Source organism: Cyprinodon variegatus, unplaced genomic scaffold (genome assembly GCF_000732505.1).
Source record: "Cyprinodon variegatus isolate N-32 unplaced genomic scaffold, C_variegatus-1.0 Scaffold139, whole genome shotgun sequence".
Classification (NCBI taxonomy): Eukaryota; Metazoa; Chordata; class Actinopteri; order Cyprinodontiformes; family Cyprinodontidae; genus Cyprinodon; species Cyprinodon variegatus.
The window spans coordinates 824619-842392 of record NW_015150592.1 but is presented as its reverse complement, the minus strand read 5'-3'; the positions used below and the strand labels follow the sequence as shown (position 1 = coordinate 842392).

Here is a 17774-nt window from a genome sequence, read left to right as displayed (position 1 = left end):
TTTAAGTTATCCTTGTACACAGACGGATAGACAGACAAACACACAATCTCAACTAAAAACATAACCTCCTTGGTGGAAGTAATAAAGAAATTTGGAAGTGCCATGCATGTAAGGGTTTTCTCCCAATACAATTACTTGAAAATCACTGTCTCACAATAGTAGGATAGGCAACTGGAGAATCCAAACCATCTATTCCCAAAATGCTACAGGGGCACCAATGGGGAGGCAGACTAAGACGAGATAAAGAAAAGGAAATGAGTCCATGGTTTCCTTTTCTTTTGCTGTCTCTTGATATCCCTCTTCCATTTATTTTCCCAAGCTTTCCCAGACATCTGGCTCATAATCAAGGAAACCATTGCCCCATGGCTAGCCCCAGCACATAATGAGCTCCCTGCCAAGATAACCAGGATATGGGGCAGCTGAGGAGGGCACCGCCAGAGTGATAAATGAGCCAGATGTGCCCAAAGTGTTGTCAGCTAAGCAGGAAGACCTGCCAGGCTGACAGAGAGATGTTGGTCACAGCTACGCTGCTATCTGTCCAAATGAGGTTATTTCTAGTTCCACTGAGTTATAAAATGAAAATAGAATCAGTAATGTTTAATTATGAAAACTATCACAGACAGTTTTTGATTAGGGGCTATATAGTTCACCGCACAGAGGGTGGCAGAGCCTTGGAGGATTTTTTAGAGCTTGACGTGACATCATGCAGAAAACAAATAAATCATTTGCATGTGAAGTTAATGGACAGTGGGCAGCCATCTTGATTTGCATTGTGTTATACAAAGTCTAAAGTCTAGAAAAAAAATGGCTGGACCATACAGCTGATCAGTAGGCTTGCCGATGGCATTTATTTTAGTTTTCCCTGCATTTAGTCATCTTTATATCAAACTCTGTTGTCGCAATATTTATCTATCCACCAAATATTGAAGATCTGTACAAATAGGGGCTCATCCAGGATTCCTAATAGGCAAGAACACCACTGAGCTCTAAAAATCCTGTTATATTAAAACCTACCTGCCTTGGGCAGTCCTTAATGCCTGTAAGGGTGTGGTGTTTAGTTGCTGTCTCAATCCTTTATTTACTTAATACAATCGCATTAAAATCTGTAAATTCAAAAACAATGGTTTTTACAATTTGTTATCAAAAACATTTCTTCAAATGGGTTTCTTGCCCCTTCATTAAATTATTTAATGTTCATTAGGCTAAAACTCTTCACAACTTGTTGACAGTTTTAAAGCATTGGATTGGCTCTATGCAAAGAGTTTTGCCTTTTGTCTTTATTAATGTAGAATATTATACAGAAATAATTTATTTTTCTGTATTTTATGATGATGTGTTTTCAGATATTGTTATTTTAGCAATGCAATTAATAAAACTATTACCCATCTTCAATAAGTTCTACACCTGCTCTAGTTTTGTTTCTACGAAATTAAATATTCTGTTTAACAAGTTGATATTGTCCAGTTATGTTGCTTGATGTCAGTATATCCTTTGTTGTGGACATTTAAATGTACATTTCTTACAATAGCTATGCTTTTAGACACTGGCTGTGTCCGCCCTAACCCCTATATCCTTCAATCACTAAATAGACTGGGGACTATATTGTGGACTTCATAGTTAACTAACTGTTTGGATAGATGATCACTACTTTTTGCTCCCTGTTGGTCTCCAACTCCCCACACGTTACCTACACATTCTTTGTTAGTTGTGGCCACTGTCAGGTATAGTGAAAGGGCCAATGTGACAATAAATCCCATAATGCTTTGCAAGGAGAGCTCTCCTTACATAGGATTCCGGGATATATCTGCTCCTCTAGTGACCATGGTTGATCACTAATTTTCAAGGTGCATTGTGGGAAATTTCGAGTCCACTACTTTTTCATCCACTAGATGTTCGGACACTCATTTAAAATGGCGCAATGATTATATAGTGGCCTATATAGTGTTTAGGCGGGACATTCAGACGCAACCATTGAGTCATGGTTTGTGATTATGTTAGAAAAACTGTATTTAACTGCTTGTTTTTGCAATAAAACTTGTAACATCCAAAGGCAGGTGTGGATTTTCTTTTTGCTGAGGTTAAGTGGCAGTGGTTGTGGGGGGACCCAGTTGAGTCAGTCTGGTCTAACATTGAAAATAAAACTAAGATACACTAAAAGTGCTTTTACATCTTTCCAATCTCTCTGTGCCTCTGAATGTACACAGTTCTGCAATGGGTTGTTAATTCTGCCAAGGTAGGGTGAAATCTCACTGAGGCAGCAGCTTTTCTAAGATGCGTTTGATAGGCTGCATAATGGTTTCCAACAAGCAAAGGTATATATAGATATATCTAAAATAAGGAACAACTATTAGAAGGTTATCTTCTTTCTCAAAGCCGACATGCCTTTGCTCAGTAAACCCAAGGGGGCTTTTTAATCATGCTTGTTAATTATTGTATTGAGATCATCTCATTAGCTTAACAGAGTTTCCGCTTATCAAATGAGGAGATCACTTGTTGGAAGGTTTTACACACATTCCTGTAATCAGTTGAGTCACTGTGTCCAGAATGTCCTCCTCAAATTCCTTGAGTTTGTGCAGCAGGGAATGAATCCCTGGAGAGCGTTTCAGCAGTAGAAGCACGTGATCCACACTTATGTATTTTTGGAAAGCTTGCCTGACAAATGAGCCAAATAAAGTACCTGAGGGGCATTTGGAGCTGTTTGCCTTCACAGCTCTTTTGAAAACTTGAAATGAGAAAATGATTTAAAGCAAGGGGACTTTTTTTTTCTTGCTTCTGTTTCCATGAGGCACAAGCATCCAAATTGACACTTCAAAAGTATATTTTTAGCCCAAATGTTTGCTTTTAGCAGCAAAAGGAGGTTGTAGGAAGGAGGTTGTAGGAAGCACTGTAAGAAAGTGAACAACTCTTTCAAGTGCATTTTCTTTCCATTTAGTGTTAAGTAAAAAAACAAATTCTTGGCTTCTCCTGGTCGTTAATAAGTTTTTTTCAGGTTAGATCAAGTTTAAAAATTAATCTCTATTAGGGCTGCAGCTAACAATCATTTTGCAAATCAATGTATCTGTCAATTATTTTTTAAATTAATTGATTAATAATTGGAGAGCAAGAAGTCCCTTAAAAAGAGTTTTTACAGAATTTAAGCATATTGACGGATGAAAAAGTTAGTTTTTGTTAGGGTTCCAGTCTGTGTGGTTTGTTTTGTGTTTGTCTTCCTTCCTCCACCAGGCGGCGGCTGGTTCTGGTTGGCCTCCTCACACACCTGCTGAAGGTTACCTTATTAAGGGAGTGCTCTTAAGCTGCTGACTGCCACTACCTCAACGTCAGAGTGTTTGCCAGTTTTGGGTACTCTAGCCAAGCTGATTTTTGCTGAGTCAAACTGAGTTTTTGTCTACCTGAGTTTTAACCTTGCTGTTTTGTCTTTGCCTCTCGGCAGGAAGTCATCCTGCAAACTGGATGTTTCGGACCTTCTCTCCCCTGGAAGGATCTTCTGAGAACAAGCTGAGCTGAGGATTCAAGTTTGTGGTTCTGGTCAACCCTTTTCCCCAAGGATCGTTTGGGGCTCCTCTCTGAGCAGGGGATCCATCTCCACAAAAACTCATGACAGTTTTTTTATCTTAACTGCAAAATATTGTTTCTTTTTTTACAATTTTTGTGTAATTACTGCTCTAAGTTGGTTGCTCTATTAGCTAAAGTCGTGTTTTAGAATCTCTATTTTCCAGTTAACGATTAACTAATTTCTAAATTATTTGATAATTATTTTATTAATCAATTAATAAAAATGTATTTGATTGTTTCAGCTCTAATCTCTATAAATAAATAAGACATTTTTGCAGGGTAAAGGCTTTAGTAAATGGGTGGTAGGTTGTCTTATTTTCTTCAATTCCCTTGTTTGGTTGCACTGAAGAGGAGTTTTTTCTTAAACATTGATGCTGATAAAGACCAGAAGTGGTTTTCATGCATTGATTAAGTCTTCTAAGCAGCTGTGTGTCAGCACATGCTAATGTGTTTCCTAATTACTTCACATTTTCACATTACCACACCAACAAAGTAACATGAGTTCATTTACCTTTCCTGATAGTAGGAGCAATGCCTGGCGGAAGCGGAGCCTCTGGAAAACGAAGAGTTCGTACACAGCTGACACAGCCAGCACGGTCACACCCTGCTCCTTCCACAGCATGCTGGCAGCTGCACACCACAGGCTGCCCAGCAGCCAGCCCCAGCATCTGGCAGCAGAGCTGCTGCCACATGCTCTCCTCTGAAAGGCCCTCCATGTGTCACCTCTTAATCCACAGTGTCTCACATAGCAGAGAAGAGACAGCAGGAAAAACAAAGCTGCACCAACATCTGCCCTCCCAACCACACCAGCGACCGCTTCAGTGTGCACTGGATGAGAGGCAAAAAGGAGCCCGGCTAAAAGGCTCCACAGCCCCCTACCGAGTAGGGTTTGACTAAGGGCTGTGACCAGGGCTGTGACCAGGGCATGGAGCACAACATTCAACAAGTGGTAACCCCAAGGACGCAGGCCGTGCAAGGTGTAGTTTAGTCGGAAAGAGAGGGTGCAGAGTGGGCGGAAGGATTTGTGGCTACCGCTGTGGGTGAGCAGAGTCCCCCAGAAGTCATCATAAAGGATGTTGGTCCATGGGGTCTCTGGCAGAAGGTCCTGGTTCGTCTTGATGGCTCGACTAACGAAACAAAAGAAAAAAGGAAATTAACTAGTTTATAGCAAACATTAACATGATTAATCAAAGATTTCAGGAAATGCTGATAGACATGAGCCACCCACCAAAGGTTTAAAAAAATGATCTCAAATCCAAAGATTTGATGGGACATTTTGTACTTGCGATTTTACCTGCTTGAAGGTATAGTGAAAGATTTTCACAAAGATTTGAAAAGACCTGCCCTCCCCACTTTAAAAAGAAAATGCACATCCCTGTACCCACTCCTGGGAGGTAACATCTATAAAGCGCGTGCGAGAGCATGCACCGGCCAATTTCTCCTCGTGCATGCTTTGTTGTCAGACTCACCACCGGTAAGTGAAAATGGGGACGAGGATATAGGAAGACCTAAAGTAAACATATCAGCAGAATGATTGACAACTATCAGGACCACTTATTATGATCCTCCTGGAAAAAGAACATCCTCCACTATACCTTCAAAATAGGAAGCCAGAAGTTTTCAAATTAAGCCTGACACTGAACCACTGTTCAGCTGCCTGAAAAAAAAGGTTACCTTGCATTTATTTGCAGATCAGACACTTTAAAACTTCTGATTAAATTTTTTTTTTATTTAACAATTGAATACATTTCTGACTGCTTTACTCAATGCAATATGCATTTCCATTTCGACTAAAACAAAATACTAATTTTTGTTTTTAGAATATTGTATAAATACAATAAAACAGTTTCATTCCTTCTTTAGGTTGTCATAGCTGTTAATAGATAGTGACTAATCAAAATCATGTTAAAAAACAATAGTTCACCTGAATATTGCATAGCTTACTTGAAAAATTTCCAATTCATACGAATGATCATCAATTTGAAAACTAATCATAACAGAAAAGAACAGTAAGGAAGCTACACATCTTAAAGCAGCTGCAAAATTTTGTAATTAGTCAAAGGAACATGAGTTCCTGCAGTGTGTGCACATGTTACTGGTTCCAGCGTGGACACGGACAGGTGGTTACGAACCCCCGGGCATTTAGAGATCCTCATAATTAATGGATCATTACCGAACATTTGTGTACACTCACAGGGTACAACAAATGAGGCTCACTGGGGGGTGTGAACAGTGATGAATGGGAAGGCTGCGAGCTGTTTCACAGAGTTCTCTGTACAACTGTGTTGATGCGTGTTTGTTTCGGGCAGTTATGTTTATAATCACATAGTACACATGAAAGGGCTTAGAAATGTAACTGAAAGTAAAAGATCTATTCAAACAAACATTTCGTTTAACTGAAAACAGTCTGGGAGATGAAGGGCTTTTCCTTCCAGCAACAGACAAACAGATTCACAATTAATGGGTCTCAATATTTGAAATCTCATTGAAAATTACTTTGTTTCCTTAATCCATTCAAACTCTTTGGCTACACTACTAAAGCACTAACTAGTGAGAAGACATTTTTCCCTCATGTCCTGGGTGTGCCACAATGCCTCCTCCCTTGGGGACTTGCCTAAAATTCTTCCCTTTATAGAGTCTTGGAATGCATCGTTACCAAAAGCTAAAACTTCCTCATTTTGATGTCGGAGGCGACCAGTGACTGTACTCTAAGCCCCTCTGGATTTAGTGAATCCTCACTGGTGCCAGGCCAAATCACTCTAAACCGCCTGTTTATTTCCTCCACCCCAGTTAGTAGTCCAATCCCAATCTAAAAACAGCATTTCACCCTTTCCTGACAGAATTCACTATATTCCCTTGCTATACAGTAAAAGGCTTTTTTCCCCCACATTAAAACCACCAAATTCACCTTTTATTTTATTGGGATTTACAGAAAACACAAAGTAATCTATAGTGATAAAGTGCAAGCAAAACAATGCATGTACAGAGAGAACTCGAAAGCTTTTATCCAGCTTTCCACCATATTTGCTTGGTGTTCAAAGCTTGATCTGGCATCAAACATCTAGCATTTAAAACTCAGATTGAATTAAACATTTATGAACAGCCATTTAAAGCTGTGCAATAAATTTTCAACTGGATTTATGTCTGGACATTGATCTAAACCATTCCATTATACTCTCCACAACATGTTTTTGGTTATTGTATCGCTGCAAGGTGAACCTTATGTCTTTATCAGCCTCTTAAAGGGTTCCTTTAATAACTGCCCTTTATTTATCTCCATCCAATCTGCCATTAACTCTAATATCCTTCCCTGTTCATGTAAAGAGAAAGCATCTGCGCAGCATAATGCTGCCTTGCTCTATTGTTTAAGCATTCTTATCACACTTGCAGGGTGAGGTAATGTTATTTTGCACAACGCATGGCATACTTTTTTGGTCAAAAAAAGTGAAAATCCATGTTCACTAATAAGAAACCTTACTTTGATATATCAGATAACAACTAAAGCAGGACTTTGAGGTTGTATTCTTACAAACAGTGGGGAGTTTAAGGCAAATGAAAGCTTTTACAAAGCAGTACACTGTCATAATGTTTATTTTCTTTTTAACAAAAGAAACTATTACAGGGATAACGTATTATAGGAAAGAAAAGATAGAAGACCAAATGATGAGCCAATTAGAACCAGCAGGAAAGCGGAGATAAGGTACAATGAGAGATTATTTATAACACCGGCACAAAGCAAGCTGAGTGTTGTTGATTTTTTTTTTTATAAGCAGGCAACACATTTCATTTCATTGACCAATAGAATTCTCTCAGGGTTTGATTATTGTTTAGGACAGTTTCTTTGTTTGCGCTTGTCACACCCTAGATGGAAAAAGCAGAGCAGAAAAGGGGGCCAGTCAGGGACTTCCTTTGTCTGGAGACTGTAAATAAGAGCTAAGAGCTGAAAGAAATGAGACAGGGCGCCACCGAGCTCTCAGCCTGTAGAGGCAGATAAATAAAATACGGGTCTGAAAGTAAAAAAAAAAAAAGGCTATATTAAACATATAAAACCACCTAAATGAGTATTTGCCACAGAAATAATTACTATGTAATTCTTTTAAATGTTTTCCTCAGCACGCCTAAAGCTCAGAAATCATGCAAGCCTTATTTCCCATGATTGTTGCTGAGGAACTGTTCGTCTGCTGATATTTCCGAGGAACCACAGCATTACATCATGCAGTTTACAAACTCTCTTCCTACTTTTCCTCAGTGAGCTATTATCTATAAAAAAAAAATGCTTGACACGGAGGGAGAGGCTGTGAGAATGGAAGTACTCAGAGTATGAGAACAATAATCAATGGTGAAAGTTTGATTTGTTCCTGAATGAACTTGGATTTGAAACAAGAAAACCAAAAACACAATCCACCCTGAAACGTTCAGGCTACAATTTAAGAAAAACCTACTCAGATTCATCATCATTCAGCCCCCTTGTGTCCCTCCATGCATGTGTTGGGTGGAAATAAATAATTTGAATATTCAAATCAGCACCAAGCGCTCATCTCCCTTCCTGCTCCTGCCTGGCACTGAAGGATGAAAAGAACTCATTAGCTGAGAGGCTATTGGAATGGTTTTGTAAATGTGCCTGTAAAGACTAAAAGAATAAATGGTTACATGCAACGTATCCGTCTTTGTACGCACAAGTGTGCGTGCGTGAGTGTGCGACGGCACAGCGTCCACTGATGGCTTCATTGTGGCACATCGCTGCAGTTGGGCAGATAAAGAGGCCTCCTGTAGTGATTGCTCTTACAGAAGGGGGTCTTTTGTATTCAACTGCCGTATGTGGGGCAGGCGGGCTGCAGGGGACTCCATTCACAATCCCTAAAGTACAGAACGCATTTGGTCTTTTCAGCTCCCTTTTTCTGGTCTTCCTTTATAGGTAGGGGAGGTAAAATTCTACGGGATTTTAATCAGGTCTGAAAAGATAAATAGGTGTTCTTTAATGAATCATTTTCCAAGTCCATTTCTGATGTCTTAACAATTCATCTGTCCACTGCTGTAACCAGAAAATAGACCATCTGCCCTAAAGTGTTTGGGTATTTGTTTTTTCAGTATGCAAATAAGGCACTCCACTGCCTCCCAGGCAGTGATCTCCAAACCAGTGATTTATGTCTTCATGTGCCAAGAGCTGCCTCAACAGTTGGCTTTTTAATGGATAACAGTGAATCTATCATGGATTTAAATGTAAAGTAAATGTGAAAAAATGTAACTGGTGTTCCTTTATCCTGTTCCACCAGTTGCACCTCATAAAATAAAGTAAATCTAAAACATGCATTCTTTTATTAAAGAAACGTGTCGATAAGCATGCTATTTTGCTTAATTTTAAAATAGCTTAATTTGATAGAATACTGTTCAAATTAAAAAGATTCATTTTAACACCAGGAACTCTTTTTTTTTTTACTGTATCATCATCAGTTGAACCTCTTTTTTGGGGGGGAAACAGGGTACATTGTCAGTAGTGTTGCACCGATGCCATTTTTTGCCCCGATACCTGCCTGTGCAGTATCGGCCGATACCATACCCATATAATCTGTTTGAAATTGATGTGTTTGTGTATATATGAAGAACTGCATACTTCTTGGATGTAAAATAATTGCCATCATGACTTTGTCAAGCTGCTGCCTACCTTTGTGGAGCAGGAAAAAGACTAATACAAAGTAAATCCATTAGAACTTTTTATTGCTTACCTAGAATGGGTGACAATATTTGAGTAAACCTTTAGCTCTCAAAATGGTATCAGAGCCCTATTTGTTGGTACTCGCTGATACCGATCCCACCATTTTAGTACAGTATCGGGGCCCTGTACGATTCTGGTGTCTGTTTTGTATCTAAACTTTAAAAGCTGAATTTTTACAAAAAGTTAAACGTTGAAGAGGTCTACACAAGAACAAACTTTAAAACTCCTTCATTTTGCCAACTTCTATCAAGGAAAAATAGAAACCTTCTCTATGCACTAAAAAGCATTGCATGGGTCGTTTCTTAATATTTAGCTATGGCATCACATTTATTTCAAAACACCCGCAAACAAAATAAACATTCTCGCATGTATGTTAAACTACTTCTGCACATGGTTTATCTACCACAACACAACATAATCACACATGCGCGAAAAACCGCCACTTCGAGAGGAGAATATCGTTCTACCGGTGCACCAGCTCCTCCCACACACTCTCTGGATCGTGCTTGTGATCTCACCGTGTGCACCATTTTCTATCAAGCAGCCACGCTCGAGGACGGCTGGGTTCACTGACACCACTCCATGCATTGACACTTATAACTTACCCAAAGTACTGTACCATAAACATTGGAAAACTCTCCGCAACTGACCCGCCTCCAGCCATCATCTTAACTTATGGATGACAACCTGTCAGTCAAAAGCTTCCTGACACTACTTCCCATGTGATCGTGTTTACAAGGCCCAATCAGGAGGAGGCTTACAGAAGAGGTTTGTCTCCGCTTAACCTTTCAAAACACATTTTCCTTTGCACAAGGATAAAATAACTAAAGAGATGCTTTCGAGTGCGCAGCCATCCTCAAGCATGGTGCTGGATAGAAAATCAAAAATCATGCGCATGTGAGATCCTGAGCGCGATCCCAAGCATGCGGGGAGAGCGATTTTCTCGTCTCGAAGCAGCAGTTTCTCGTGCATGAGTGATTTTGTAGTGCAGTGGTAGATAAAGCATGCGCAGAAGTAGCATAACAAACATGCTAGTATGTTTATTTTGCTCACGGGCGTTTTGAATAAATGTGATGCCATATTTGGCTTCTGTTTGCAGCCCATGCACTGATAACCCCATCTGTATAAAAAAATTGACTTTAGATAATCAGTATGGACTGAATGGCTATGTTTTGCAGCAGATTATATGCTTCTGATCCCTGAAAGCAATAATGAGATGGTTAAGTTCATCATCATAAAAATTGCACTGTTAATGGATACCGGCCAGATCATTGTTTCATAGATATCATCTGCTCTTTTCCTTTTCACTTCTCACCCACTAGCCTACATTATGTTCTGCATTCACTGTCTTCCTCACCTTAATTAACCCTTTATCCACATTTCTTCTTCATGTAAATGCCATATTTTTCAATCTAAATACTGCTTTTCTCTTCGCTTCATTCTTTTCACTGTCATTTTCATGCTTCAAATCAGAACTACTTCACTCAGAAGCCTATTGTAAACCCCACCTGATTTGACGGCAATTTCTATAATGAGCTAACTGGGCTGTAATTAAAGTCAGGGCCATAACACAGTGGCAGACAGTTTGGTTTATAATTGCTGGTCTTATAGTGATTGGAAAAATCCAACCGCTGATGCTTCTGGCTCTGTGTAGAGACATGAGGAACACATGAATTATACTATTCGTTTTGACACAAAACATTATCAAATCACTCATGGTAGGGTATTTTACTAAAAAACAGCTTTTATAATTCTAAAAAGACTTTCATTGCAAAGACCTTTGGCAATTTCAGAGTTTTCATCCAGAATATACTGCAGTAAATAGAATAGCAATTGAAAAAAAAATGGGGGAAAAAAAAACTGGTACCTCTTTATTGTTTGTTTATTTTTCTGTGGTAATTTCTCACATTCACATAACTAGTCTTCTCTGACTGATTAAAAACGGAAACAATAGTGTTTAGGAAGACCAGAAAAAAAGTAACCCTTAGCCATTTGAATTGCTATTGGTTCCTTAGGATGTCAGAGTCCTTTGAGGTACTAATGTGTTTTCTTTGGGTGGGTTCCCTTAAGATGGATGCATGTTGGTAATCTAAATCCACATTTCTTTTTAAACTGAGATTCTTTTAGATTCCCAAGTTGCTCTACTAATTGACTCACTATATTCAGCCACACATGCTGAAAGACAAGGTCAGTGAAACCATGAGGGTAAATGGATCAGAAAGTGATCATACTATTCCTGGTTTTTCAGCCATGAAGAGATGTCAGGGTTAGAAAAAGAGTAGATATTATGCTCAGAATAGACCAAAGGTAAGAATAGATAAAAATATATAATTTTCTGTTCATTCATCAGTCTTGCACCACATGAGGTAACAGCTCTAATCCAAGAGTGCCATCCATACATCACAGTTTAGTGGTGAACAATTATGCATGAAGCCATTATGCAGCTGGGAGTAAGTGATTCATTCCCTGGCTGATTATCAGGAGCTATGATCCTGCCAGACTGCAGCCGCAGTGTGATGACAGCCAATCTAGAGATGTGAGATGTTCAGTGGAAGGACGACCGCAGAAATTTAGTTATATGATTTCCATATCTTATAGTTCTACATAGTTCCTACTCCAATTCAGTTTCCTGATCTCATTAAATGACGCTAATAAAAGCGCAGTATACTCTTTCAGAAAATATATTTTTCTTTCAAATCAGTTCTTTGTATCTGTTTGGCTAGAATGCGCAGCAGGAAAAGTGACCATTAAGGGCGTATTGAAACATCACACATTACCCACTCACCCCTGGCAGAACAATAACCCAACCAGAAGTGCCACTGCTACTTTCCCACACTTGGTCCCACGCAAAGTGGCTGCGGAATTGGGAAGGAGAGGGAAAATGCATAAATGTCTCGAATGCATTCAGAAAACTGTCTCGCTGCCAGCTGCCTGCTTGTGAAAGATTTACAGAGAGCTTTGTCTACCCTCTTCTTTCTTGTGGTGGGTAGGTTGAGGTTAAGCATTAGCTTGGCAGATTTTATGCCTTGCTCAGATGCAATAATTCATTCCATTAAATGAAATGTGTGCATTAGGATAAACTGCTGTTGGACCAATTTCTGCATTGCAGGGGGACTGATGAGATGACAAGATGGGGGAAACTGGAAAGACTTTATCTTTGGTTTTAAATGTTTTCTGGTATTATAACAAACCAATGAAACAAACTGCTGAAAGGTATTTCCTATTTACTGCTCCAGTCTATATTTTAGTGTTTTCTTCCTTTAAATTTGTAGGATTTATGTGTTTTTCACAATTAAATGTTTCCCATTCTGCCATTTCAGCAGCTTCCAGTGGGTGAACAAAAACAAGAGAGGCAAGGATTGACAGACAAGCTGAAGGACTTGCTTTCTAAGACTCAAAACAGACTCGCCTAAAAAAAAAAAAACAACTGTGTCACATTCAGAGGATATACACCATAAAAAACAAATCTTGTTGAGCACAACAAAAGCTGCACAAGAACTTTAAAACTAAAATAGGAGTCTGGGATCTTACTAAAGCATTTGGGATACTGTCTGTATCTCTATTCATTACTACAGATTTTGTATATTTCTTTATAATCACCCTGAAAAGCTTTGTTAAACAGTTTATACAGACTTAATTTTTTAACATTTTGCTTCATTAAGGCCAACAATGTATATTTTACCGGGCAGCATATATCTCTTAAAGAGGCTTTACAGAGTTTTTTAAAGCGACTGCCACCTGTGGCCAAAACACAGAACTGCAGCATTCTACTGCTCATTCTCGTAGCCTACCAGGCTCGTACTTTTTTCTCTTTACTTTTTTCACCTTATGTGGAGTTGCCTTTGGTAAACTGGATGCCAGTCGCTTCAAAGAAAATCCATTTTGAATGTAATACTTCGATTGTTTGCTAGCTCCGACCAATTTAACAAGGAGTAACATCCGCAGAACAGCGCAGAAACTTCAACCCTGTAGTATGTTAAGGGAAAATAGATAACGATCTTATAAATATGTCGGCACAAAATGACTGAGGAGTCAGTCTGCTCATGAAATGAGTTAGTTGTAAAGGGTCAAATATAAAGGGTATATATTTTTCAGTAAAAACCTACATAATTTCTCTTTAAGTGAAGGAAAAAGAATCAAAGCTATAATTTAACAATTCAGATCAAATCATATTCATGTGTTTGAAAAGCCCAGTCAAAATCCAGATCTAGCTCAAATAATAATGCATGGAAAAACCTACAAAATAAAGTTCACAGAAAGTCTTCTCCAAACTGAATCAGTTTGAGCTTTGTTGCAAAGAGCAATAGAAAAAGATTTTAGACCCAACATGTCTAAAGCTGATGGTTACATACACTTACTCTCAGTTTATATGCCACTGTAATGTTGGCTTTACGAGGTTTTAAATCTTTTTCTGCACTCCACACTTTTCTGATTAATCTTTGTAAAAAAACAAAAAAGAAGGATAATAATATGTTAGTTTAAACGGAAGGAGTCATCAATTTGAACCTCAATTCTTTCTGTTGCTTTGAGGTTTGCATATAAAAAAACCTAGTTTTTCATTTTAGCGAAACTTTTTTTTTAATCCCAAATTCGAAACTGTTTGAAGTGCATTTTATCTAATTTTCATATTAGCTTGAGCCAGAAAGAACTACTAATGCAGCAAAAAATTATTTCACTCGATCAACAATTTAGGATAATTACAGACATTATCCTCTTCAATCCAGCATATAATTACTGCAATCAAAATAACACACTTTGTAATAGTAACTCCTCATCACTAGAACAGCTGCTTTAGCTTCATCTGCATTAGGCCTAACAGGTCAGCTGGGAGCTAAGAAAGATAAGCTTTCTTTACATCCTCGGTTTGTCTGAGCCAGACAGTCTTGGGGTGAATATTTCTTCCGTAGACTCTTGTCTTCAAAGAAGGAAAAACAGTCTGAGCTAAATGTTAGGAAGTAGTCTTTTGTTAGGTTGCATGCCTGCTTTCTTGGAGCTGTTTCCTGATTAACAAAAGAAGTAGGGAGCCAATGACTAAGAAAATGAGACATTTAACAAGGTTTAAAAAAATCTAAATAAAAAATTAATTTTCTTAATCTGGGAAATATCAAACACTCAAAGGACCCTTCAGAGCAGCCGAATCCCACTTGGATGAAGAAAAGGCTTAAACAAAAACCCAGTGAAGTAAAGCCGTACAAAAGGACGAATCATAAAAGAGCTGCAGCACAAATTTGACTAACAAAACCTTTGGATCATAGCCAGACATAAAACCCTGCAGGTACCTAGACTTACACATAGGAGGGTATAGACATATATTTTAATTAGGCAGTACTTATACTGTTAAAAACACACTGAATGGTCTAGTGTCTAACAATACATTTAATTTGAACATACTTGACTCAGACTTTGTGTTCCCATCTAAGTGATCAGAGTAATAAAACTCCAGTAATCTGGTATAATCACCCTGAATGAAGCCCCATGCTTTGGTAATTAGAAATAAGCTTTCATTAGTGAGGTTCTTATCCCACTCACCATGGCAACAAAGGGAATAGAGCCTCTATTGTCATCTAGTGTAGCTAAGTATGAAAGTAGAAAAAGTCATATCAGTCAGTATTTCTACTAAAACTCAGCCTTACAGCCACACAGTTATACTTAGAAAAAAAATGAAACTAGATTTTTGTGACAAAAAGCATTTCTTAAGATTTGACTTTTATCCCCATGTTAATTTTCCGTTTATTAAATTTAAATTTGACTCATAATGCTTAAACTAGGTTAAATGTGTGGCTTTAACATCAAATGTTTTACAGCATCACGCTGGTGACAACTTTTGTATGAACTAAATAAAAAGATCAGTAAACACAAATGATTTTTTTTTAATTTGTCATAAGTCTCCATGGTTCATTTGTGAATGAGCAGGTCAGTGCACCATGGCAACAGATGGGTCACTGTAAGGTTTCACTAAAAGGCTTTCAGGTCAAGCACTTCCTGATTCATGCTTTCAACAAAGCAACCATAGATCAGGAAGTATTTACTTCTACTATACCGCCTTCCCAGCTCAAATCATTATTGTGGACGTTGTCTTTGCACACACTGCATTTTAGTGGTTGTGAGAGTGCAGAATAAATCAATTAGAACGTGACTATCACTTCTATTTATCAGCAGGATAAATTCAATTTGTGCAGCTAATTGATTACTTCCCCTTAATTGAGCACACAAATGTCAAGGCGATCTGACAACAATGCCATCTATGTTAAAATAGGGCGCCTGACCCGTCGCAGCATTTCCTGTGTGATGTCAATAAAAGGCTCTGATAAATCGTTGGTCTTATAAATCAATTACTAATAAAGAAAATGGTTGCTTATTACCTCAGGCGATGAAGTAAATGGATGTGGTGTGGATTTTAAGAAAATGAAACGTCCTGATAATTTAGTGTAAAAGCACAATGAAACAATTATTTCAAATTAAGTGAGAATGTTGCTCACCTGTTTTACAGTAGCTCACTGTTACGCAGGTAAAATGAGTTAAGAGCAGTCATCCTCAAAGGCTGAGGACTGAAATCACTCGGTGTAGAGTTCCACATTTTTACAGCATGCTTTTATGTTTTTTGTTCAACTTGTACACCCTCTATCCATCCACTCCCTCAGCTTGTTGCGCCAAAAACAAATGAGGGACCAATCAGTTCTCCATTTTCCATCCAGCACAGGCTTGACAGTTAATTACAGTCTGACTGTACATGGGTAATTATGGTGGCCTCCCTGAGTCGCCTGCAGACATGGTGATAAATGTGATGCATGATTAAAAATGGACAGAAACAAAATGAATGAACAGCGGCTGTTTATAGAATAGTTTGGCAAATGGCAGTTAGGTCCTGATAAAAACATGTTGCTTCAGATGGATTCATGCAGGCTGACATTTTATCCATATTTCAGATTTTATGACTTATATTAACCATAATATTTAAACATCAACCCCATAATGGCTACTTTTCTATCTTCACATGTTGATAGTATCTAAATATATATGTTTAAATATAAAATTCATGAAAGTAAAAATAAATTTTATCCAGCAAAAAATGCCCGTCATTCATCAACAGTACCTTGCAAAACTATTCATTCCTCTTTAACTAGAGGATTGCTGTGCTACTGGAAAGGGAGCCTCTGGCTCCTGCTCAACTCTTTGCAGCCTGTAACAGATTTTCCAAGACTGGTTGGTATTAAGTTTCATCCACCTTCTCTTTGACTCTGTTCAGCTTCCCTGCTGATGAAAAGCATCCCCACAGCATGTTGTTGCCATCATCAGGTCTCAAGGTGACAACGATGTGTTCAGGGGCCTCTTGGTTCTTTCTTCAACTAAAACTTTCCAGTCTCAACTGGAAACAGTCTCTTTTACCTGCAGCTACATTTATATATAATAAAAGAGAAACCTAAATCCAAATACTGTTATTTTTCTCCTCTTTTTAAAAAAGGTCTTAGAGTTTTCAGGTCACAGGCATTACTTTGTCATTTGTATTTTTGCAATGCAATATACAACTTTGAGATTTTTTATTTTGTATGATTTTTTACCCTCACTGTTTTGTGTTAAATTGTGATGCTTTATAACATGAAATACTTTCCAATCATGCAATCATGCATAAAATGTAGATGTAAATTTATAAATATATGTATCTTATAGGCTATTTGCAGATATTTAGAAATGCGACTTTTTCATGTAACCTAAAAAAGACACATTTTGGTTATTTGTAATAATAATACAGTAGCAGTGAGATGCGTTGCATTTTCCTTTACCATATTCACTGGTATTGCTGTTACTACTCTCCAACCTGTCATGTTCTCCAGTTCCAGGTACGACCCCCTCCTCCTCCCTCCCTTCCTCCTTTAATTAATTCCAGCTTCTGCTTCCATTGGCCTAGTTCCAAAAAGCTGCCGGTGTTGGCACAGTGACCTATAAAGGCGGGCTCCCCCAGGTCCCCCAACTCATCACTGTGGACCTACATCTTCCCGCCATCCCTACACACGAGAATGAAACCTTGAACCTTGAACGCAACAGACACGTCTCCAGGTCTTGTTTTGTCTCAATGTGGCTATTTAATTTGAGTTTACATGTGATACAGTTTTTTTCTTTTTATTAAAGTATACACCTGGAACAAGCAGAGCAGCAACTAAAAAGTTTCCAGAGCGTCTCCTTTATCAACACAAGTCAAAAGCATGGCATACAATGACAACTTTTTTACCTGCCAAGGAAAAATAAATATTTTCTGTAGGAAATATAACTTACCCAACTGCTGTGTCCCCTCACAAGTCTTGCTGCAGCTGCAATAATCTACAAGAATAATAATCATGCCATTATTGTGCAGGGTATTAAATAGCACATTAATGCAATAACAAATGTGCATCACTATTTAATACCCTGTACATTAGCCTTGTGCAATAACCTGTGCAATAATCCTGTTAAATAAGAGACTTCAGCTTTTGTATGTGTATATATGTGTGTGTGTATATATATATATATATAT

The 17774-nt window shown here is 38.3% G+C and overlaps 1 protein-coding gene across 1 annotated transcript in view; it reads right to left on the bottom strand.

Annotated features, from left to right (window-relative positions):
- Positions 1-17774, bottom strand: part of tmtc2 (transmembrane and tetratricopeptide repeat containing 2) — a 67354-nt gene that overhangs the window by 35531 nt on the left and 14049 nt on the right. Inside the window, exon 2 of the mRNA XM_015376708.1 lies at positions 4064-4679. Within this exon, the coding sequence (XP_015232194.1) occupies positions 4064-4679 (616 nt within the window). The remainder of the gene's footprint in view (positions 1-4063; positions 4680-17774) is intronic.